At 41.9% G+C, this 23,935-nt stretch overlaps 1 protein-coding gene across 1 annotated transcript; it reads left to right on the top strand.

The window, feature by feature from the left end:
• The first annotated feature begins 8,978 nt into the window (after positions 1-8,978).
• LOC115747855 lies at positions 8,979-17,337 on the top strand. The gene is made up of 9 exons (XM_048273459.1): positions 8,979-9,841; positions 10,470-10,538; positions 10,646-10,714; positions 10,892-10,978; positions 11,103-11,170; positions 11,411-11,527; positions 13,358-13,517; positions 13,607-13,921; positions 16,397-17,337. The coding sequence occupies exons 1-9, from the start codon at positions 9,218-9,220 to the stop codon at positions 17,132-17,134; spliced, it is 2,247 nt and encodes a 748-aa protein (XP_048129416.1). The 5' UTR covers positions 8,979-9,217; the 3' UTR covers positions 17,135-17,337.
• The last annotated feature ends 6,598 nt before the right edge of the window (positions 17,338-23,935 follow it).

A 23,935-nucleotide genomic window follows, 5' to 3' on the forward strand; every position in this document is an offset into this window, starting at 1 on the left:
CAGGGTGGTACAGCCGTCACTTTTCAAGGTTTCAAGAACACTACGTTGATAAGCCAGCTCATTGTCGGCAAGAAGGGAATCTGTTTCCAACTTGTCGATAATCGCTAGTTCACGCTGCCTTGTCCCGAAGGACCTCAAAGTCGAGCCAAACGTGAGGAAAAGTTCATTAATGGCAAATCCGAGGGCACGACATTGGATCGGATAGGGCAAATGGACCAGAAAAGCAAGGAGAGCTTTGATCTTGTCCTCGACTGACGCTTGGTTACATATGTAGGCATATCCTCCTCCTAGTAAGTCATGCAAGCGTGACCACTTGCTGCGAAAGTATGAATAGTCGCAGCGAAGGGTATTCGATGGGCCAGCCGAGGCACTCGCCATGTTCATATGAACAACCCACGATTTGTTGGGTAAGTCATCCGTGCGGCCATCGGAAGCCGTTGAATCATCTGGGAAGAAAGTCGGATCAATAATTACATCAAGCAAGAATGCAGAGAAGTACCCACTTTCATTATCAGAATGTTTATATCTACAAAGGGTTTACCTTCATCGACTGGTTGCTCAAGTGTAACGCTCGGTATAACGAAAGAAGCGGGTCTTCTTAGAGGATGCAGCAAGCCCAATGAGTGTCGACGGACTTTCGAAAGAACGTCCATTGCACCGGTTGGGAACAAAGAAGAGCGGTAGGAGAGCCACCACTTGTCGAAAAATGAGGTACTACAAGAATGGCCAGAGAAACCGATAAATACAAAGCGTCCGAGAATAGCATGTACAACTTCGATATGGCCCATCATGTCGATCACCTCCTCCCTGCGACCACAGGAAAGGAAATTCATGGAGTACACCACCGGCATTGGAATCCCCCGAGTAAGCCCGAATTGGCGAGCACAATAATGACGATTATAAATCTCAAATCCCGATGAGAATTTACCGCCACCGGACAAATTCATGGCTAAGTTAATTTGGGATTAACACGCTCATCCGGAAAAGGCGAGAATTGGGATTTGCGCTGGAGGAGCTATAGATATCATTATCGACGGGCAGCCTGGAGAAATCAAAACTGGTGAGAGACAACAGTTCAATAAGGAAGTCGTCGAAAGCGGTAAGATTGTCAGGGGCACAGCGAAGGAGCCGATTGAACGCCATGGGTACATCATCCCTTTTCGATGATTCGGTTGTCGAAGTGAGCGCTTGATCAAAAAACATATGAGGAAAGTACACTCGGACCCAATGGTGCAGAATCCATAAAGGACCCGAAAAGGGGGCGGGATGATTGTCCACCAGCGAGGATTGAGCATCCGACAACCCCTGATATAATGCAGCCGAGAACAGCCGGCCTAGGCCAACATCAACACCACATGCCGGTTCATAGGCCATATCAAGAAATTCTGAGGAAATTCGACATGTGGGGAGACAAAAGACATATTTGCAAAGCCAACATAAAATGAAGGCTGTATGTTCCTCGAGAAGGATGGGTCCTGAAGGTTTAGCATGGCGATCCATGAATTCGCCATATGGCGAGTCAAGGCAAAGGGACATATCGGGGAAAAATTGGTCGTCCGGAGGTCGAGGGTCACCGTCGATAAATGGAGAAAGACCGGTCAGAAACCAAATATCAAGAAGGGTAGGGGTCATTGGACCAATAGGCGAAAAGAAATAGTTCGATGACGGTGACCAAAAACAACACAAACTACCGACGAGGCCATACTCCGAGGGATCAATAGATGTACCGCAAAAGGACAATAGGACATCTATCATGGCCCGTGCCCGGATGGTAGCCGCTTCTCCTTCTAGTCGTTTGTACCGGTTGTAAAACCGATGGTCGAAGGTTGGGTATGAAGAAAATCTATAGTTACTCGACAACCAAGCAAAGGTACAAATAATAGATTGCTCAAAGGGTAAGACTTCTTCAGAGCAAATGGGAAAGCAGTTAATCGGTGAAGAGGGGGGTGGCAAACTCGTGAGATGCGGACCCAAAATTATGTGACCGTTGCTGGGTTGGTGATCCATGAAGGATAAGGAAAGTTCCCTTCTGGTCTCATTGTGAGAGAAAGCGTCGAAGCGCGACAAGCAAGGAGCTGCGCGAGTACTCATGTGAACTTGATAGCAAAGTTCGTATGAATTGGCGTTTGGAGGCAATCATTATTTATAAGAGATTTTGAAGTAACCGACTCGGGATTATGATGGCAGTTACTCGGACGTGGGCAATTACATGGATCGTGGCGGAATGCAATACGGAAAATAAGGAGAAAGAAGGGGAGATTTTATTGACGAAAATCGGGATACAAAGCCGTCTTGATCCCCTCAAGCGGCTCGCAGAGTAAACGTTCAAACTTCTTATTTTTATCTATATACACATTCCTAGTATGACGTCGGTCTACTTCGCCTCGCATAACCCGAGCGCAATTGGCTCGTTTCTTCTCTTCTAAGGAAGCCGCGAACGCTTTCGGTTGATCTTCTATAGAGGATCGACGGGAAAGTACTGTCGATCGCCGACTTCGAGTCTCCTCTAGTTCTTTCTCTATCACCAGCCTTTGTTGCTCCAGGGTAACCTCCTTCTTATCTAAAGCAGCAAGCTCGTCGACACGAGATTGAAGGGACTGTTCTCCTTGAGTTACAAGTTGCCTCGCCTCTTGGGTCTCGTAGCTAGGAGAAAAGAGCCGATCGGGAAAATTCGACGGAGCGAGCACCTTGTCCCGACACCGTCGAAAATGCATAAAGGGAGTAGGGAAGTGCTCCAAGAATGTTTTCAGCCGGCGGACTAGGCCTTGAGGAAGTTTCGCACCGACTTCCTCTTTGACCGACCACTCCATCACAGATTGGATGTTTTGAATATTCGACGGGTTGTCGACAAAGGAGGCTACCCCCGAATGAACAAGGTCCAGGGAGCAAGATAGCATGATTCCCAGCTTGCTGAAAATCTCCGAGTCGGGCGAGCCGCTTGATTCGTGCATACTCGGGTAATCCGAAGAGCGAGAAGATCCAGCGGGATGAGTTTGAACATCTTCGATGGGCGACGGAAGAAGAGAAGCAGCAGGAAGATCCCGGATAACGTCCGCAGATGAAGGATCTTCAAGTACCGAGGGATCTTCATTTATTAAAGGAGCTTCGACTATCGGGGCCGGGACAATGGCAAGGGTCGGCGAAGAAGGTTCCCCTTAAAGCTCAGTAGGCGAAGGAGCCGCGAGTCCGCACAAACCTCCAGCAATGGTAATGTTGCTGGACCCCCCAGCAGTTGGATCAAGATCCGCCAAAGGATCTTCAAGATGAGCGGTTGGAGACGCTTCAACGTGCTGAGGAATTATCGGAGATTCCACCAGAGATTTGCTCTTCTTCGCTACCATCTTTCGCCATTTGAGAGAGGTGAGCGTCTCCTCATTAGCTTCGTCGTCAGAATTATCACCTAACAGCGAAAGTAAAGCAAAAATCACTCCGGGCCAGTAATACCGAGAAAGTTAGGAAGAACGAAACTCACCGTAAACGGTCGTCGGACGCTTGCGACCACCAATCGAGAGAGCTTTGGTTGCACCCTTTTTCCCGGTTTTCTTCAAGACAGGCCCAAAGGGTCGTATCCGGCTACTCCGGAGGATGGATGAGATAGCATCTTCGAAAGGGCTTTCGAAGGCGAAGGACGTCCACCAGGTCGTAAACTCAGAAGTCACGCCGGGACCGTAACGAAGCGCCGATGGGATATCCCCCGAAAACCGCCGATGCATCATGGTGGTAATTTCGGCACAGCAGGTGAACGGCCCATCAATCTTGATATTATAGATTTTCTTATCCATCGATGGAAAATCCATGAGATAAGGGATGGGCATAGGCACCGCTTGTCGAAGGCCAAACCGCCTAGCGCAGTATTGGGGGGAATATGGTTCAAAGCCAGGATAGAACCTTCCCTTAAGACAGAGCCCGATTGGAAGGTCTCGAGGGAAAAGGATAAAGGTCCAAAAGTCACGATGGTTGAACCGTTTTAAGGTTCGAGAGTTGAAACAAAAATCGAATTCACCTGAGCGGTAAGGAAAGAAATCTATTCGATTAGCCTCGTGAGACAGAAGTTGTCGAAGAAAGAACCGAAAGGGTCGAACATCACCGGGGACCTTCCAGGGGGCAGCTTGGAGTAGTCGTATGCCAAGCTTCAAGGGAACCATGTTAGGATTGGAAGAAGGGACGCTCTCAAACATGAAAGGGAAGTAGAATGCGATCCAGGCTTGGAGAATCCGGAGCGGACTTGATAGTACACCATCCTCTTCGGAATTCGACATTAATCGAGCAGCGTAAGAAACACTCTTGTACAGAGAAGCCAGAGCAAGAGGGCCAAGGGCAACAAGATTCCCTTTTGCCGGGAGTAAGGCAAGATCGTAATAATCCTTGGACACTTTGAGCGTTGGGCTTAAGAATAGATATTTCGACAGCCAAAAAAGAAGGAAGGCTGTTCGTTCTTCGAGGGAGACATCCCCGGACGTTTTACTATGGGCATCGATGAACTTCCCATAAGCAAGAGTATCGTCAGAAATGGGGCAATCCTTGGTTTTTCCTATATTCTTGATCGAGGCCCCATAAGGAGAGAGACCAGCTATGGCGAAGGTATCTAAAAGGGTTACAGACATGGGACCCCACGGGAAGAAAAAGCAATTGATGGAGGAGGACCGGAAGCTTGTAACGGACCCCAAAAGACCTTTATTCAAATCATGGGACAACATGCTGACCTCAATGGCCGTCCCGATTTGCGCTATTTCCCAGAGACCAACTGTTGGAATATCCTCTTGAAGCCTTTGAAACCAGGCATAAGCCCTGTCATCAAATGACGGAAAACTCCTAAATCGCTGAGCCGGCATGGACCAAATGTCCTTTAGTGGAGAGGCTTGAATTGGAAGTTGCTCATCGGCCCGCATTGGAAAGCAAGACCGAAGAGATAATGGAATATGGTGGTGATCATGGAGATCGGGCCCAAGAATAAGACCGGCGTACTCTCGGTGATTGTTCAACAACTTGAGAAAACGGTGATCAGCATCATCACTATTGATGATCCCATCGAAGCGAGCGATGAACCGGTGAGGAAGGAACTCGGGGGTTTCGGTCGCCATGAGAGCTTGGAATACTCGGAAAAAAGGGGTTTAGGGTTCAAGGAAAACCGCTGATGAGGAAAGACGACAATTGGGAGCTTTTTCAAGATCCTTAAAATCAAGACGAAGAAAAGGCCAGTGTACGGTACGAAGTCGAAAGGTTGCGTTTTGGGAAAAGAGATCAAAGGGAAAGCGTAATCATCATTTGTACATTTGGAGATCACCAAACTAGAGGAAGATATTTTAAAAGAGGTAAATCTTCGATTTACATCTTTTAAAGGGACATATGTTGACACTTAAAATAATCCAAGGGAGACTCGTGACAAGCACGTGAGGAAGCGATAATCGGCTACGGGAAGGGACACCGAAGCGGGGAACATATCAATCAGAAAGGTGCCACGTGTCGGGATAAATTCTGGCGCCACTTCCTTCTAGAACAAGAAAAGCGCGCGGAGGGAGGCCACGATCGAAGCGGTTAGCGGTAATCCCCACGAGGTAAAAAGAAAAGGCGCAAAGACTGGGAAACCGTCATCCACGTGGCTTATGGAAAAGAACAAAGCGTGGGGCCAAAGGAAGAAACCGCTCGGCGGTTACCAAAGAGCTTGCCTATAAATACCTCGCAATAGCAAGATACAAACACACACAACAAATCCAAAACACTTGCATTTTCAAAACTAGCTGTTAGCTCTTAACCTTTAGCCTTTAGCCTAGCCTAGCTGTAGTTTTCGGATCCCCGTCGTCGATTCAATTCCGACGAGTATCATATCCAGAGTTAGGTGTCGTCGATTAGATTCCGACGTCTACTCATTAGGTTCGATGCCGTCGATTAAATTCCGATGTTGCACCCTTCACCCATCTTGTCCAGTGCCGTCGATTCAATTCCGGTATTGTGTCCTACAATTCCCCGTCCAGTCTTGTTGATTAAATTCCAGCATTGTGTCCTATATCATCTCCCGATCCTGTCGATTCAATTCCGGGGTCACGTCGACAGTTGTCACATACTGTTACTAGTGCATATTGGGCCGTCGAAGTTGTCAAAGGCCCGTTTGTAACGCGCCCTTTTGTGTAAATCTATCGCATTTGACACTCTCTCGTCCAAAATCGACGTAACTCCTTTTCGGAAAACGAACGGATTAAGTTCGATAAAAGGTTCCCGCGTAAGTAACCTTCTTTGGGCCAAAGTCAATTTGGGCCTAAAACCCACAACCAGCAAAGCCCCGTCGAAGGATTTCAACGCGCAACAAGCGCCAATAAGAAACCACTTTTGCTACGAAATGTTTATGCATTTAGTCGAATATCTTGTTGCTCGAATTTACGAGAAATTAACAGTTGTAGTAGATGGTACAATCAAAGAGAGAATTTGATTATGTTGATCGGCTCTTTGCGATTACTCATATAGATAAAAGAACAACCATATCACGAAAGCATCATGAATAAATCAACGGAATCATTCTAGGAATAGTCCCATTCACATCAAGAACACGACTTCTCATCTCCATTAATCATTGAATAATTCAAGAGCAATATGTTCTCGGGCTGATACAATTCTTTTACCATATTGGTTAATTTTTTCTCGTCGTTGATCCTCATATATCACAAGAGGCGTCGTCATCCTCAAATTCAGGAGTCCCTAATCAACAAAACCACCAAGAAAAAAAAAAAGAGAAGTGGAAGAAAAAGGAGAAACAAATAAAATAAATCCTAAATGGGCCCTGCATTGAAGTCTTTGCGGATATATAACTCTAAAGGAGGAAAAAACGAGGGGTAATATGGTCAGTACATTATGAAAATGAGTGTCTAAGCAAAATTGGGAGTGGAAAAAGCGCGACCTTAAAATTATTGAATGTCTTTTTCTCTCTTTCCTTTGCGCCCCTCAAATATCCACATTGTTCTCTTTTGACTGGCCCTTCTCTTTCTTTGACCGTCAAATCCGGCTGCTGATTTAACAAATCACACGTGATTTACTTGTTAAACCAGCCATTAATAATGACAAAAACAAATTGGTTTAATTTAGAATTTGGCATTTGAAAATTAATTAAGAAAGTCCATTGATGATGTGTGCTCCGAGATTGACTATAACTATTCCCACGTAAGCGACCACTCAAAGCTTTCTATATCTCACATCTGTATGTTCAAAAAAATTATCTTTAATTTTGATCATTTTCAATTGGAATTCCTGGGACACAAAATTTCTGAAGTACGGAACGATGGAGCAACATTACAAACTGCCGCTGTCTCCATTTGTAACAAATTTTAAGGATGTTTAATTTATTTGGAAAAAGTACCAAAGAAATCAGAAATTTATTGTATTTGTATCAATTCAATCTTAAACATTTTTCATTTCGACCAATCTAGTCCTAAGCATTTTAACAATTTGCTAATGTAGTCCTTCAAATCAATTTTAAATGAAAATTGCTGACATGGACGTTGGTTATCCTACGTGGCACGACTAGCTGATGACATGAACAAATCTTACAATTTATTTTATATTTCTTTTGAACCATTAAATATTCTTTTGAATTTATGCAATTTTTTTTTACAACTTCGGGCGGCGAGGGCGGCCGCAATGCCCTCTCTAACTAAGGCCGGGGACTCACGGCTCTTGCCCGGATCGGGTGAGGGACGGCCCACGATTGGGAAAAAAAATCCAGAAAAGAAAGAAAAAAAAAGGAAAAAAAAAAGAACAATAAAATCTCTTAAATTTTTTTTAAAAAACTATCCATATCGGGATCAATCATGCCACGTAGAATAACATGTGTCCAGGTTAGCGACTTCTAGCCAAAATTGTCCGGATGGATTACGTTGACAAATCGTCAAAAGATTTAGAATTAAATTGATTCAATTCGAAGGCTTATGATTGATTTGATATTCAATGCAATAACTTTAGAATCTTCTGGGAAAAAATTCGAGGATCGAACAAGGAATTTCATGATCAGAGGTAAACCATGAGTAACTTAAAACTGAAACGTATTATTCTTGGCCTGGGAAATAGCACCCGTTGCTATTTCATCCTTAAATCTTTAGAACTCAATAGTCTATCACATAAACTTTCATGAGCAAGCAAACAGTCTCTAAATCCTTCTTTCAAAGGTGCCTGAGTTCATTTTCCTGCAGGAGGTGGGAAAAAGTATAGATGATCAACCGAGCCACTTAGAGCATGGAAATTGAACCGAACCGATCTTGACCGGCTTGGTTCTCGGGTAGAATATAGAATCCATTTCAATTTATGTTTCTCTCTCAAGTCCGCCGACGCCGACGCCAACGCCGTCTCGTCTCGGTCTCATCTCATTCTCAATCATTTGGGTCACCACCTTGCCTCTGTCGGTTGAAAGCTCGTTTCGCTCATCCCGTTTGCTGTGACAAAATAATTATAGTGGTAAGGTTGAAAGCTCGTTTCGCTCTCACAGCCTATATGTAGAAATTCAAGCTCTACGAGACTCAATCGATAATTTATCTTCCCTTGTATGGAGGCAGGGATCTGGGAATCGGTTCTGACCCAATTCCAGCTCAATTCGAAGGGGAAATGCGATTGGGGTAGGGGGGATTTGATCGGTGAGGAAATTTAGGGTTTGGGATGGAGGAGGGAAGTTGCGATTTTGGGGGAGGGGATCTCGAAAAATATATTTTCCTTTTTAGACGGCAGAAAATGTTTTTCTTTTCATTTTTAGGATTTAGGCAAATACCGAAAAATATGATCATTTTTCAGAAAAATTACTTTGGGTAAAATTTTTTTTCACAAATGTTATGTCTTAGTAAATAGCTCGTAAGAATTTATCTTGAAGATTCACCCGGAAAAAAAAAAAAAGGGCAGAAGGAGAAGAAGAAGGACGATCTCTTTAGAAAAGATTTATCTTCAAAATATTTTGGCAGGACTTTCCCCCATATAAAGCACTTGCTCGACTCGGCGTCCCCCTCCCCTTCTTCTCTCTTCCTTTCCTTCATCTCCACGCAAACGAAAACCAGATCGACTCTTTCTCTCTCCCTCTCTCTCTCTGTGTAAACCCTAAGCTCTCGACTTCCAGTCGTCTGCACTTTCTGAAGGATGTGAATCATCGGTTCCGACATTTCGTAGGACCAGCACTCTTTTTTTGAATCTCGCTCGCCGGAACGACCCCTACACAGCACAGCGATCGAGCTGAGCAGCTACGTCGCCCGTCATGGCCATTCGCGTCACCTTCACCTACTCGACCTACATTGCCCAGACCTTCGCCTCCAACGCGGGCCTTCGCGTCGGCAACTGCCGTTTGCTCGAGGAGTGCTGGGCCCGGTCTCGCCTCCTCTGCCCGAGCAAGAGGTCGGAGCCCGATCTCAGGCCTCACGCCTCGACTCCTTCGGCTTCCGCGTCCTCTACCCTCGCAGGAGGAGAGGTTCGCGGCCCTGATTGCGGGAGCTCGGTGATCGTCGGCTTAATCTCGCTGGCTAATTCGATTGCTGGCGGTTCGTTTTGTTCTCCGTTCTCGAGCGAGGGCCTTTTTGGGGTTTCGCCTGTGAGGGCTTTACCCGCGGCGGCTGCTTCCGGTGGTGGCGTGGACAGGGCAAATGACGATTCGACGTGCTGCGAGAGAGAAGAGGAGGGTGGTGGTGCGGAGAGATTGAGGAATGGTGCGAGGAATGGGTGGTTTTCGCGCCTTCTAGGGGTTCGTGCGGAAGAGGCGAGGGCGGCTTTCACTGCTTTGACGGTGGGTTTGCTCTTTAGATCGCCGTTGGCCGAGGCAAGGTCGATACCCTCTTCGTCTATGTATCCCACTCTCGAAGTTGGCGACCGCATTTTGGCTGAAAAAGTGAGTGCACCGATCATCCCGTTTGCTGTGGCAAAATAATTACTGTTTACTTTACTGTTTGGGAAATCAGTGAGTACTGAGTTTAAAGGGTCCTTGGGGTTCTTGTGAACATGGTGGAGGCAGGTCTTATCGTTTTCCAGTCATGATTGATTTCTTCTAGTTTTCACGAGCAATCAATTGATTCGAAGACACGGCGATGCAGAATCTGTGGTCAAGTTCGTCGATGCTTGTTCAGAGATTGATATTGCTGCCTAGGACTGGGGAATAACAGTGATTTTTCTTCCACAACGAATAATGTACTGGTTTAATCATGTAGTAGGACCAACTAGCTGTTGGAATGAATTAAGATGAACAATCCAGGGTTTGATTCTTTCTCCTCCTTATAGGGGATGATTTTTAGCTGAAACAAGAAACAAAGAAAAGCATATTTGTCTGTTCCCATTTGCAAAAGAGCGAGCGAGGCTAAGTAGTTGAAGGGATGAAATGACTTTGCTTTTGCTAATTGACTTATTCAGGTGCTTATTGTTTGGATTTTATCTTCTCTTTTTGGGTTCTGAGCTAGGGTTGGATGATTTTGAGTTGGCTAATATTTTGCTCATTTTCCCTACTGGCTTTTGTTTTCTGGCAGGTGTCTTACATCTTTCGACAACCTGAGGTTTCAGATGTTGTAATATTCAAGGCGCCTCCAGTTTTGCAGGTCTTACTTAGTTAACTTTTGATGGGCAATTGCTGATAGAGAATGGTTCTCGGTTTATGCTTTATCAGATCACAAAGAAATTCTTGTGTTGGTTTTAACTTGGTCAGGAAGTTGGCTATGGCTCGAGTGACGTGTTCATAAAAAGGATTGTGGCAAAGGCTGGAGATTATGTTGAAGTAAGTACTTAAGCAGTGCCAGTCCTACTTACCCTCAATATCATGGTTTGTTTTGAAGTAATTTGATATGTTCTGTTAAGTAAATCTATAAACCTGTTATGCCGGGACTTCTGAATCTCCATCTATGAATGAATTATATTTGGTGGTCAAATATCGACTCTGGCTTTGATTTTGTAGGTTACCAATGGTAAACTTTTGGTGAACGGTGTTGCTCGTGATGAATATTTCGTCTTAGAGGCACTTGCTTATGAGATGGAGCCAGTGGTAATGTAGTTTATTCAACTGTTCTTGTTGAATTGCAACTGCCCACTCATGTGTTATGATTACAACGTGACCCAAGGTTGATCAGTTAGCACTGACAGACTTGTTTTTATGGATCTAACTGCAGCTTGTGCCCCAAGGATATGTTTTCGTGATGGGAGACAACCGTAACAACAGTTTTGATTCCCATAACTGGTATTTTTCGAGTTTTTCAGTTTCTCACAATTGTTACACATGATAACATGATTCATCGAGTTGAAAGATCGTTGTTTATCCCATTAAGAATCGGGTGCTGTTTTAGCACTTATAGTGGACCAGAATGATAATCTGCAAGTATTTTACTTTGGTGATGTGCAGAGTAGACAAAACCGACTACCATTCTCGCTATCTTGGAGAATGTTTCTAAGTCATCATATCTCGAATCATTATTTGCAGGGGTCCGCTTCCTATCAGGAACATAGTTGGTAGATCATGGTTCCGCTATTGGCCTCCGTCTCGGGTACCTGATACTCTGCACAAACCACGCTGCATCAAGAATGCTATTTCTTTCTCGTGACACAAACTGCTGTGCCATCCGAGGGAGAATTCATCTACCTTAGTTTTATTTTTCACATTCGCAGTGCATTCACAAGAGATGATGAAACCGTTTAGCGGAAACATGAAAAAAGAAAGCCAGTACGATTGTGTTTATTCTTTTTGGATCACCATGATTTGTTACATTGAGCGTTTCAGCCTTCATTCTATGAATGGATACAGCTTAAATCTAGTCGACCTCCGTAGCGACTGCTGAAATGCAAAGAGAGAGAGGAAAAGCTTGTCAGCGAGTTGGTGATGTTGCAATCTGTAGATGACATTATTATCTTCCGTTGTCTCTTTGTCCTATTGAATCTAAACCATGGATGAAGGTCGCTTCCCTCACGCTTGGTCTCATATTTTTTATCCTATTGAGACGAATTTTTTTTTTGATTTCACGTAATTTTTTGAGACGAATCCACTGCGGCGGTTTGGCCCAACTTTTTCCTCAAAAAACGCCATTTTCCTTGTCAATTTTGCATTTTCTCCCTCCGGTGCCACTTCTTTATATCGAATGAACCCTCTTTTTCCTCTTTCCTCTTTAATTTGGACATCAAAAACTACCTAGACTCCTTTCCCACTACAAAAGACGTGATTTAATGAGTCTGGCATGGAAAGATTGAAAGAGGAGAGAGGGAAAGGAGGGTTCATTCGATATAGAGAAGTGGCACCGGAGGGAAAAAATGCAAAATTGACAAGGAAAACGGCGTTTTTTGGGGAAAAAGTTGGGCCAAACCGCCGCAGTGGATTCGTCTCAAAAAATTACGTGAAATCAAAAAAAAAATTCGTCTCAAATGGACGCCCGAGCGATGAGATATGCTCTTCCAAAGTTTTGCCCTTTCTTTACTTGTTTCCACTCTTTCGCTGCGATTTTTAATCTTTCCATGCGATTTTTAACACTTTTACTATGGTTTCTTGAAAATCCTTTTATCGTAGTTTCCAACATATTCTTGCGGTTATATTATATTATATCACAACATTATTTATTAATTATATATCTTAATAAATATTTACATTAATTATTACTAATAATGTTATAAATATAAGCTTCACAAGAAAAAAAATTATAAATAAAATAAATATTCTAAGTATCAATAATTAAAAAAATATGAAATTAAAAAAAAAAGAATCGGGCCGGATTTCGGCCTTGCTCGGCAATTCAACCTCTGAGCGAGGCCCAAATCGATAAATATTTATTTTTAAAAAATTATTTTGAAAAAAAACCCGCGAAATCACCACCCTTTTCACTGGAACCACCAACAATTGGGCTTTGCATCAACATTTTTTCACATTTTTGTTTTGGCGATCGGGGATACTAGGTGGACACATCGGCTATTAGATACTGTGCGAAGCGCAGATCCATCTAGCAAGAAATCAAAGTTTTCTTTTTGTGATTTTAGATGCGGAATGCTATTATATCTGCCGATCTACCAATCGCTAGCCGAAGCTAATCGATTTATCTTCACCTATCGAAAGCCCCTACGTTCCCTTCATACCCTGTCTCCCTTTCAGTCTTTTAGAAACTTGCTCGGATCCAATTAAGTGAAAGATAGACCCCTGGTCTGTTTTCTTCCTCTCTCTCGTTTTTTAAACACATTGCTTTGCAATACATTTGTGGACCAACCGGAGTCTGGCTTCAATTCGCTTATTTCTCTCCTTGGATTGCCAAAAAGTGATACCTCTTGTGGGCAAAACGGTCATTCTCCGTGGTCCCAGTATTCTAGTTACTACCAACTAGATTATCTCTCGCCTCCCGGGCCGGCGGTCGCCGATGCTGTCGACGAGAACCGCTCGACCTTGACCAAGCAGCAGAAAGAGAGAGATGAGCGCAGGCGCAAGCTCCACCATTGCCACTTTCTGGCTCCTCTTCTCTCTCCTCCAGTTCGTATCACTGTCGTTCCAAGCCCTAACTCCAGCTCTCGCATTCAATGTCTCGTCCCTTCCCTCCAAGACCGCGCTCTTCCTTCAGGTACGTGACCACCCCACTCCGGTTCCATTTCCCTCCACAATCACATCGAATCGGCCGCTCTTTCTCATCGTCCGATTCGATCGATCCAGGACGCTGTGGAGAAGATTTGCGTGAGCCAGAGGTGGGACTCGGACGCTGTGAGCCTTTCCAGGTTGGATGTGGGTAGAGCCAGATTGGGGACTGCCCAGAGGTATGAGTTCAGGATCCGGTTCGGCAAGACCGATCTGTTCTTCAGGTTCCCCGACGAGGTGGCGTCGTGGAGGAAGCTGAACGCCACACGAGGAGTGGATTTCGTGGATTTAGTGAGGGCGGCCAGTTCGTCGCCGGTGATTGCCTCTTTCAAGGTGGATGGCCCATTCGAGTTGCGGGCTGATGGAGATCACCAGTTCTCACTCTCACTGCCGGTAAGTTCTTTTTTGGGTTCCGATCTGCTATTGACTTTGTGTTGTGTCCATTCATTTAATCTATGGAAGTCTGTTTTGTTTCTATTGTATGAGTTTATTTGAGCTTTCGGTATCAGAATTAGTCATTCCTCAGTGAGGTGTTTCAATGTGGAAGTTCTGTCCTCTGCTTGATGGTTATCGCTTTGCGCCTAATCAAGATTTTGTGAAATTTGCATGCTGCTAGTAAAGGATCAACCGTGATTAGGATTTGCATGTTCAATATAAGATGGAGTATTATTAAACCTCGCATCAGCCAGTGCTGCTTGTGTAGTGAGTCTTTTGCACAGATGTATAGCTCTTTATAGGTGGAATGCAGTTAGCTGTGGTTGGTTAGCTCCATTTCAAGGACACGAAGCTTACTTTGGAGTTCAGCTCGTCCTGTTGGTTTTGTTGGCAATAGCTCTTTCGCTTGGCAAACTGGGCGAGGTTCATATTTAACTAGCAAATGTTAATTTAAATTAATGGGCTCTGGCAATTTTGTGGATTTAAAACTCACTGCTCTCCAGGGAAGTAAAAGAAATTGTTTCCATACACTAGCTCTGCTTGTTAGATTGGGTCAAGATGGTCATGATATATGCTCATTATCTCGCTCCAATATAATTCCTGCATTTCGTGGTTGGGATGCTGTTAAGCACTGAGATTGGACAGATGGTGTTGACACCTAGACTACATCAAGAAAAAGCAACCGCGAGCAAAATGCCACACAATTGATGCTGGATCTGGGCCAAAGGAAAGTTGAGCAATGATGCCTCTCTAATGTTAGCAATGGCCAATGTATAGCAAGTTTACATGTTGTTTAACTGGCCAGGATAAAGAAGAACTGATTGATGCTAAATAGTTATGTCAACTTTAACTTCAGCTTTTACACTGACCAAGATTATTGATAAATGCCAAGAAGTCTTGAGACAGGCATCCTATAAGCCAATTGAGGAAAATGTGGCGGCAGGTATTTCTCATTTAATTCTTGATTCAACAATAAGGGAACAATTACAATGAAGAAATCCAGCCAACTAGAGAGCCCAGTTAGTTACCCGGACAGTGAGTACATTTGAATATATTAGAATCGGAGCGAAAGTTCAATCTTTGTATGCAAGAACAGTTACGAACTGTGCAGAGCTGGTTCAAGAAGCCTCAATATATAAAAGGAAGTGGAAAAACAGAGGATGACACACATGATAATACAAGCAACCAAAGATGAGCTTTAACTCTTCTGCAATTGACTATTGACAATTTTTTTGTATGTTTCTTCTTGCACTTCAATCCTTAGTCTTTTGCTTTGTGATTTTGTGTTGTCAACTCAGCTGTGATACCGCCTTGTATCAGACCATAGGCTTAGTTCATGGTTCTTTCACGTTGTTGTCGAATGATCATCAGTAGAAGGATTATTGTGTTTTTTGAAAATCGTAGACTGTGGTTTGAAGTCAATGCTATTCAAGTCAACTTGGCTGTTGCTGCTTTTTTTAGTGAAGAGATAGAAATAGATTATCAATTAGTATTCATAATGACCTGAAAATGAAGTGTTCTTATTGATGAAGCTTTTCGCAATAGAACAAGAAATGCTCCTACGATGTTTGAGAGCTTTGGCTCACTGGCAGAGTGGTTAACATATGATGTAGATGGTCCATTTGGAGATGTGTCACTGTTGTGTGTGAGGTGCGTATGTAAGCATGGTTGACTCTGGGAATATCATAGGAATTGCTGTGGTAGGATATCTGGTGTAACAGTCATTGTTAGCTAATTTTTCTACTTGTGTTACACGTTCTATCTAAAGTTTCCATTTTTTTTTCTGCTCAAAGGAACTCCTTACAAACACGATGTGCTGAGTGCTCTGTTTTGAGTGATCTTGATAACTTTGGGTGATGTAACAGATGAATAGGAGCTACCTTGTGTTAAATGAAATAACTTTAGTTATGGTTGTCACAACCATGCAAGCTTGAATAATTTGATCATGGAGTTATGTCAACAAGACATGGCACATAAGATGCTGATCATGCAGGGCGCTACTTATTTCTATTGGCATGTGGATTGCACGTGCTGTCATTTATGTATTGCGTATATTGAATGGAACAATCTATTGGCTCAGGATCATTCTTTTCAAAGTAATACTTGAGATCATTGTGGAATCTTGGAAGGTCTTCATATGAAATGATTGATATGTTTGGTGTTTTCTGCTGCTTCAGCTATATGTCCCATTGAATAGAACATGACATACTTCAAAGAAATGGGATGTTCATCCCATCGACTTGTTTATTGATAGCCCAATCACTTTTGTCTTTTTTATTGGCCATCAATCGCTTTGCCTAATTTCATCGAGAGATTTTATAAAGAAAGCTGTCAATCTTGTTGCATCTGAATCCTATTAAGTCGACGATATTAGTAATTACAGTGTTTTGCTTGAATGCTGATGATCTCATTATCCTTACTTTTGGCTGCCAGCTGAACACCACACACATTGGATTGAGACATGTCTTGGTGGGTGAAGGCATAACTGTGGAAGTGAATGGAGCTCAAGAAGTTTCTCTGCTTTATGGACCACAGTTTAATACTTCAGGCAATGTCACAGATACGAAAAGTAGATTTTGGCCCTATTGGCAATCACTGTGCACTCCTTTGTTGCCCATTCGTGTCTCAGGATCTGCGTCACTTATTGCCTACAGAACTCGAAATCCAACTACTTATTTGGAGACTAATTTTCCATCCATGGGTACCATTGAGTTGCTGCCAGAGAAATGTTATGGCAATTTTCTGTATAAGAGACCTTCATGCCCCATTGATTCCTTGAGTTCGAGGATAGCCACTCTTGAAAGAGTTCTGGGTGGTTTAATGGGTGATCGGATGCGTCAAAATGGGTTTTTAGGATTTGTAAAAGCTAAAATTAAAGCAGTGACGGTTATCCGTCTCCAGATACAACTGGAACGGAATGTTACCGGTAAGGAGACTCACCCAGTAAAGTTGGAGCAATGGAGAACAAGGCCTACCGTTGAACGAGTCTGGTTCGAGGTGGTGGCCAGAGTAGATGCGGAGAGGCTGACGCCCCTCATGATAAATAAGGTGAGGCCTTTTACTGGAGTAGATACCGTTGCATGGAGTAGCTTATTGTCAAACGTCTCATTCACTAAGTTCCCATCCATTTTAGTCCCTCCAGATGCTCTCACTTTGGATGTGAAATGGTAAATTACACCACTTGACTCTCTTGTAACACTAGTGTTTGTTCTGGAAAATTTTGGTGTACAAAATTGAGGCACAATGCTCCATTTTCTCTCTTTTGAAAGGATTAGGTATACATCTGAATTGTATAAGTGCACTCTCATTTGCTCGTGTAAATAATATTTATAACGCAAATGAAGAGCCACAATGAGGTTTTTGTTTTCTGGTAACCACAATGTTATTGCGATCGAGCCTTTAGTGTAACCGTATGGTTAGTCCAGTGTAACCCGGAGGTGATAGGTTGGCGTCACGGAAACAGCTTCTCAAGAAAAGCTGGGATGTGGCTGCACCTGAATGCACCTTTCTATATCACCATGGGATTGACACACGCTATGCCTCACGATTGCTACCTGGTGAAAGCTTGATGATTGATGCATGTCTATTAAAAGGTGTCGAGCAGAATCGAGCAGATTTTCACACGAAGACCCTCAGTTGAAACGACTCGGCATTATTACTTGAGTTGTGGAGAAACGGTGGGTATCCTGTATTGTCATTGCTTCTTTTAGTTCCCTTGCAACCCCATTATTCAGTATACACCATCATGGCAATTGCCGGTTCCGTTCAGCTTCTCCCTGTTCAAATTGTTTCTAGTCAACTGCCAATTGTAGCTGAGAACCTCTTACGGTCTTTAGCCACTCTTGGAGTTCGGCTTCTTCATCCAAGTAAACCAGTCATCACATTCTTAGTGTCGTGAAAAAGATGGAACTTAACGTTCGTTCGGTTAGTTTAGGTGGAGAAGGATGTCGTACTTCTTGTACGTCGAAAACCCTCTCATTTGTCATTATTACTCCATTCTGGTTTCCAACACCACGAAGTTCACGAAGCACCCGAATAGCGGGGAATACCGAGATATGCGAGGAAACTTGTGCCGGCCGAACAGCGAACAACACGAACTGTTGCTCACTTTCGAGTTTTGACCTGGTTAAAACATGCTCATTGGCATGGTCGAGCCATCAATGTCGTGCTCAAAAGCCACAGCTGGTCGAGCTCTGGTGACTGCAGTTGCCGTGATTGATGTGGTTAAGAGATCTAGTCAACTCCGATACGCCGAAGTATCCAACGCTAGCAGATTTTGGGGGCGTAGAGTGGGATGTAGGTGAACCTGATCATAACGTGGGCGTGGGAAGAAAACACCCAAGGAACTTCAATTTTAGTTATGAAGATATCCACGGTTGAACTCTGGGAGATGAAGAAAGCCGAGACTCGAGCCAGACAAGTACGCCTGAAGACTGATGAAAATTTTTCCTAAGAATTCGGAGTAGATTCTAAGTTTCTTTGACTTGTGTCACGACGTAAATCTTCCAGGATTTGGAGGCAGGCATTTTCACTGAGAGTTTCTCGGGGTCTCCAGGATCGCCACTTGATCTCAGAATCTCCAAGTTGGTCGTGTTGGTTCGACGAGCTTGCTTGATGCTATATGAACAGATTAAGGAATAATGTTATAAATGATTCATGAGCTTTGACCCAATGTGCAATGTGGTTCCCAAACTTTAACTTAATATTCAGTATTGGCCTTAAACATTTAATTTGTTCAATATAGTCTATGGATTATTTGCGCATGTTCAATGTATTCTCTCAATTATACGAAAATGTTCACTGCAGTCCTTTCATTAATTTAACATCACTGACAACATTGAATATTTTCACATAGTCCAAAGACTAAATTGAACATGTGCCAAAAATTTAAAAACTACATTGAGCAAATTAAAAATTTATGGACCATATTGTAGAAATAAGCTAGCTATTGGCTGAGCACTTTAAATCAACATTATAATAGCGGGTAAAGTAGTTTCTAATCCCATCCAAACCATTTTTCTGACGAGCAAAAAAGTAAATCGGTCTGGATGCTCTCGGTTCAATTAAAGAAAAAAGAAAAGCGGATTACTATAGCTGTTTTTATGGTTTTCATACACAAAAGACCCATTGTGATTAATTGCGCTCTTGCCTACTATTTACAATTTCTTAAAGGGACTTATAAATTTAATCTGTCTCCAAACTTTTAACTATTACACAATGCCCTCTAATTTTTTTTACCACATCTATTAATCCTCCGTTATTTTTGTTGTTAATATGTGCAATGCAAGTGACTTTCGAGGGGTAAAAGGTGCATTTTCATCTTATTTCTTGAAGATGATTTCCCTTTCACCTTTAATTGCTGTAAAAACATGAAAACAGTTATAAAAATGGGAGAAAACTAAATCAACTAAAACCTAATGATAAATATATATATATATATATATATATATATATATATATATATATATCATTAATAACGTTTTGATAGAACTAAATATGACACATGTTAAGAAAAAGAATGGACACAAAATAAATAAAAAAATTCTAAAAAATAAAAAAAGGAAATTATGTCCTCAAAGCATAAAATACAATGGTTGACCAAAATCTAAGGTGATTTTTAGATTTTTTTTCTGTTGATTAATCATGTCTATGCATTAATTAGCCATTTATAAACAAACGACGAGCGTCCAACTTTTGTTAATTGGCCTCTTTGTCTTCGAGGCATTTTCCCTTTTCGCTTAATTGAGTTTACTATTCTTAAAATATCTTACTGTTTCTATTGGTATATTCGTCATTTTTTTTTGTTGAAGTTTTTTATTTCTCGAGTTGTGATTGATTGATTTTTTTTTTTTAAGGATAAACACACGTTTTAATTTATTTTTCTTCCATTTCCATTTTTTGTTCATTTTCGAGATTTCCTTAAACTAAATGAGATGAAAATACACATTTACCCCGGGGAAAGTTACGTGCATTGCACATGCTAAAGGAGAAATTAATGATGGTTTAAGGAACGTAACAAAATGAAAGTTGAGGGGTTAATGTATGACGGGTGAAAGTCTTGACATTGAAGAAACGGTTGGGACCTTATGCAGAACGGAAGTGGAGTGGTGTTACCCTTTATGGGGTCTATATTTTGGCCAAGTACTTACAAGGACTTACAACACCTTCGGGTTAATGAAGCTATCATAGTTCTGAATTTTTCAGGGAAATGACATAGTGGATCTTTGAAATTTGATCCAATATATAATGTGATTCCTGAATTTTCAATTTGTTCGATGTGATTATTCAAGTCATTGGTAAATGTTTAATTTTGTTCCTAAACTATGTTGAAATGCTCGGTGTCATCTTTCCGTTAATTCCAGATTGTATAATATGTTGATATGATTTCCAATCGGTTAAGTTTGAACGTTGGACTGTAAAAAGTTTCACGTGGATTATCCTAGTAAAATGTGGAGACAAGAACAACAAGAGTGTTATAATTTTTGTACGACGCTCACTTGAATGCTATAACTTTTCTTTTCTCCCTTATGTACCACATCGGAGTAAAATTAATCATTTAAGTGTCATTTTTGGAAAATCATCCTACGTGGATTTTTTTATTTAAATTTTCATCTGCTGTGAATTTTTTTTTTAAAATAAACAAAAGTGCCATGTGGATTTTCATTGTTACTTTATTATTATTTTTATTATTATTTTCATTTTTATTTTTATTTTTATTTTTTTCCCAAGTATCAAGAGGGTCATGGACGGCCCCGATCGGCCACAATGGCCTCTCCCATAGCCAATAGGGCCATGAAGGCCCCGGCAACGGCTTCATGGCCCCATCGGCCGCTAGCGAAGGCCTTCATGGTCCCGCCGACCACGGGCGAGGTGAGGGCCTTCTAGTCCGGGACCATGAAGGACTTCAACAGAGGCCACAAAGCCCTCGCCTAGATCCGGCGAGGGCCAAGGGTGAGGTGGCTCTCGTCCAAACTTCTGCAGACGACAAGAGTCGTCGGTGACCCTCGCCAGACTTGAAAAAAGGAAAAGAAAAATAAAAAAATTTAAAAAATGTCCACGTCATCAATGATGGTGTCACAGTTAGGCTTTCCTGTTGGATTTTCGACATGACAAGCCACGGATGGCACTTAAGAAAAAAAAATGTTATGATATTCTTGCTGTTCTTGTCCCTAAAATATCCATATGAAATCAGGATATAGCAATTTACGTCATCAAATAATAATGGACATTTTAACACCCTATTTTTTTTCCTTTTCTAAACTAGATTAGTAAATAGATGGACACATTGACTCATCAAATATAATTCAACATGTAGTCATCCATGTATCGTTTGATTTATCATCTAAGCAAACAAAAGGATTATGTTGAATATTTACTAATAGTTTAGAGACCACATTGAACAAATTAAAAGTCTGGAGATAACGTTATACGTTGGGTCAAAGATCATGAACCATTTATCTCATTTTCCCATTTTTCAGCTTGTTCTTGTCAACTATGGAGCCCATGATTACTGAATCGTTTGAAATGTTTAGCATTGGTTTCCACATGCTTGAGATTTGGAAATTGACTACCCCATACTTTGAACTACTCATTGAAAGTCTGAAACTGTGATTTTGATCATTGTTTGACATTTCGATCTTAAATGTTGTCGATCTTTGAGGTATTGGATTTCTTGGTTCGTTAACATTGAGCTATCCCTCGAATGTTTGCTTACATCTACGTTGAGGATTAGATGTCGTAATATTGGATTCTTGTTGGAGATACTCCCTATGAGATTTTGATAAAGACAAAATGATCAAGAATTAATAATACGTGCATTATCGATAAATGTAAAGGCAATATACACATCGTATTCCATATTCGTCGTAAGATGGAGCAGTCTGCTACTACCATGGACGAACAAGGTGAATAAGTTGCGCTCAGCCAAGTGGACTCGGCCCGGGCAACTTTTCCGAAAACGACGATGATCATGATGATAGATAGCAACAATAGCAATCTTACCAGCCTTCTTCTGAAAGCAACTACTGTTAATTTGTTCTAATTGATTGTTGTGTTTTAAATATGCATCAATCGCATATCATGTAGCGAGCTCTTGGGATTTAAGAGTCAAGGTGGGGATCTTGGGTTTCAGATATGTTTTTTTATATTCTACATCGCATGTACCTGAGTTATCGCTCCGGTACATAAGTGTCGTGCAACCTTAAACTGGCAACAATACACTTTAAAACCGTCTGAGCATCGAGCGAGCCGCTACCAAAGCGGATGGTATTTTGCCGACGCGGCCAATGAGAAGTTGAGTTATGACCATAAAATGGAGGGTTAATTCTGCGGAACTTCGAAATGATAGGGATCAGATTGAAAATTCTTCCTCTTGCGAATAACTCTGCATTCACCAAAACAACTCCCCAAAAGTGGATAATTGCCAAAACAAAGTCCTAAAGTTATTACAATTGTGCCAATTCAATCATAAATCTTTTTTTTTTTTCAATTTAGTCTTAAACTTTTTGCATATGTACCAATTCGGTCATTTCGATCAATTGTACCTAGAAATCGTTGACGTGGCTCGATCGGAGATGACATGACAATTTTTAATAATGTTTTAATATTTTGCTAATTTATTTATTTTTCCCTTTTCTTTTTCTTCCTTTTTTTTTCTTCATTTCTTCCTCCAGCCCCTCGCCAAGTGTGGGTTGGTGAGATTGGCCAGTGAGGCCACTACCGATGATGGGGTTGGCCTCGTGAGGGGCTGCGAGGTTAGACTTGCCAAGGGAAATGTGGTCGGGTTTTGCTCAGCCCCTGGTGAGGTCACCTAGGTGATGGCGAGGCCAGATCTTGCCGACCCTCATGAGGCCGACCTCATCGACCCACACTTCCGGTCGGTCGCCAAGGTCCAGCAATCGGTTGGAGTAAGAAGTGAAGAAAAAAATAAAGAAAAGAAAAAAAGAAAAAGAAAATTTTCGAAACATATTAAAATATTATTAAAAATTATCACATCATCATCGATCGCGCCACGTTAACTTTTTCCTACTAAAATTGATCGGAATGACTGAATTGACACAAATGCATAATCATTTAAAATTAAATTGATAAAAATAATTTAAAATTGAATTGACATCGTTACAATAAATTTATGTTTATTTTGATAATCTTTCCCTCCAAAGGAATATGCCAAAACCGACCGATACCCGTGACGGGGCAGATAAAAGACGAAGTCCCATCAAGGGAAAGTGACAAAGGACGACCAAGACATATGATCCGGAAGACTTTAAATATGCGGTCGTGCGCTAAACTACAAGCAAAGGGGAAATGACATGGGAAGGCACCCAGCAACGTCCAAGAAATCAACCAATAATTAGTCAAATTTCTCCATCTAAAGCCCCAGTTGAAAGAAAGGAAAAAAACAATCACTAAAAATCTGCGGGGCCCTCTCAAATTTCATGATTGAGGACCCTGTCCTGTGGTACCAAAAAGTCACCTAGTCCTCCAAATTCGAAAGGCTGCATTTTGGACTTTCGGTGAGATATATGAAGATTGGTTCCTAAGTTTTGCCTAGTCATACTTCCATCAGAATCTTTATATTGCTTGTCTAATGTAAAGCTTGCCAACTTGGGATTCTAAGCTTCCAAAACACTTTATAAAGAACATATCATTTCGTTGACAAATTTGACGCAACACGAGAACACGAATTAAGCGAAAACCAAGTGTTGAGAATAGTTTGAAAATGCAGAATCGGGCAATGTTATAACGAAGAGTACCCACAAATTGACGTTGCTCGACAAGCTTTAATGAACTTTTTCAGGGTAAGGATCAAAATTTCAAACTACTTTAGCAATGATACCAATTACACACACACAAATTGCCACGCTTCCCTCCGCCATGCTAGCAGAATTTGACCTCCTTTCTTGCATTTTAAGTACATTGTTTATACCTTTTAGAGAGAGAGAGAGAGAGAGAGAGAGAGAGTTAAACCAG

The sequence above is a fragment of the Rhodamnia argentea genome, chromosome 2 (genome assembly GCF_020921035.1).
Source record: "Rhodamnia argentea isolate NSW1041297 chromosome 2, ASM2092103v1, whole genome shotgun sequence".
Taxonomy (NCBI): Eukaryota; Viridiplantae; Streptophyta; class Magnoliopsida; order Myrtales; family Myrtaceae; genus Rhodamnia; species Rhodamnia argentea.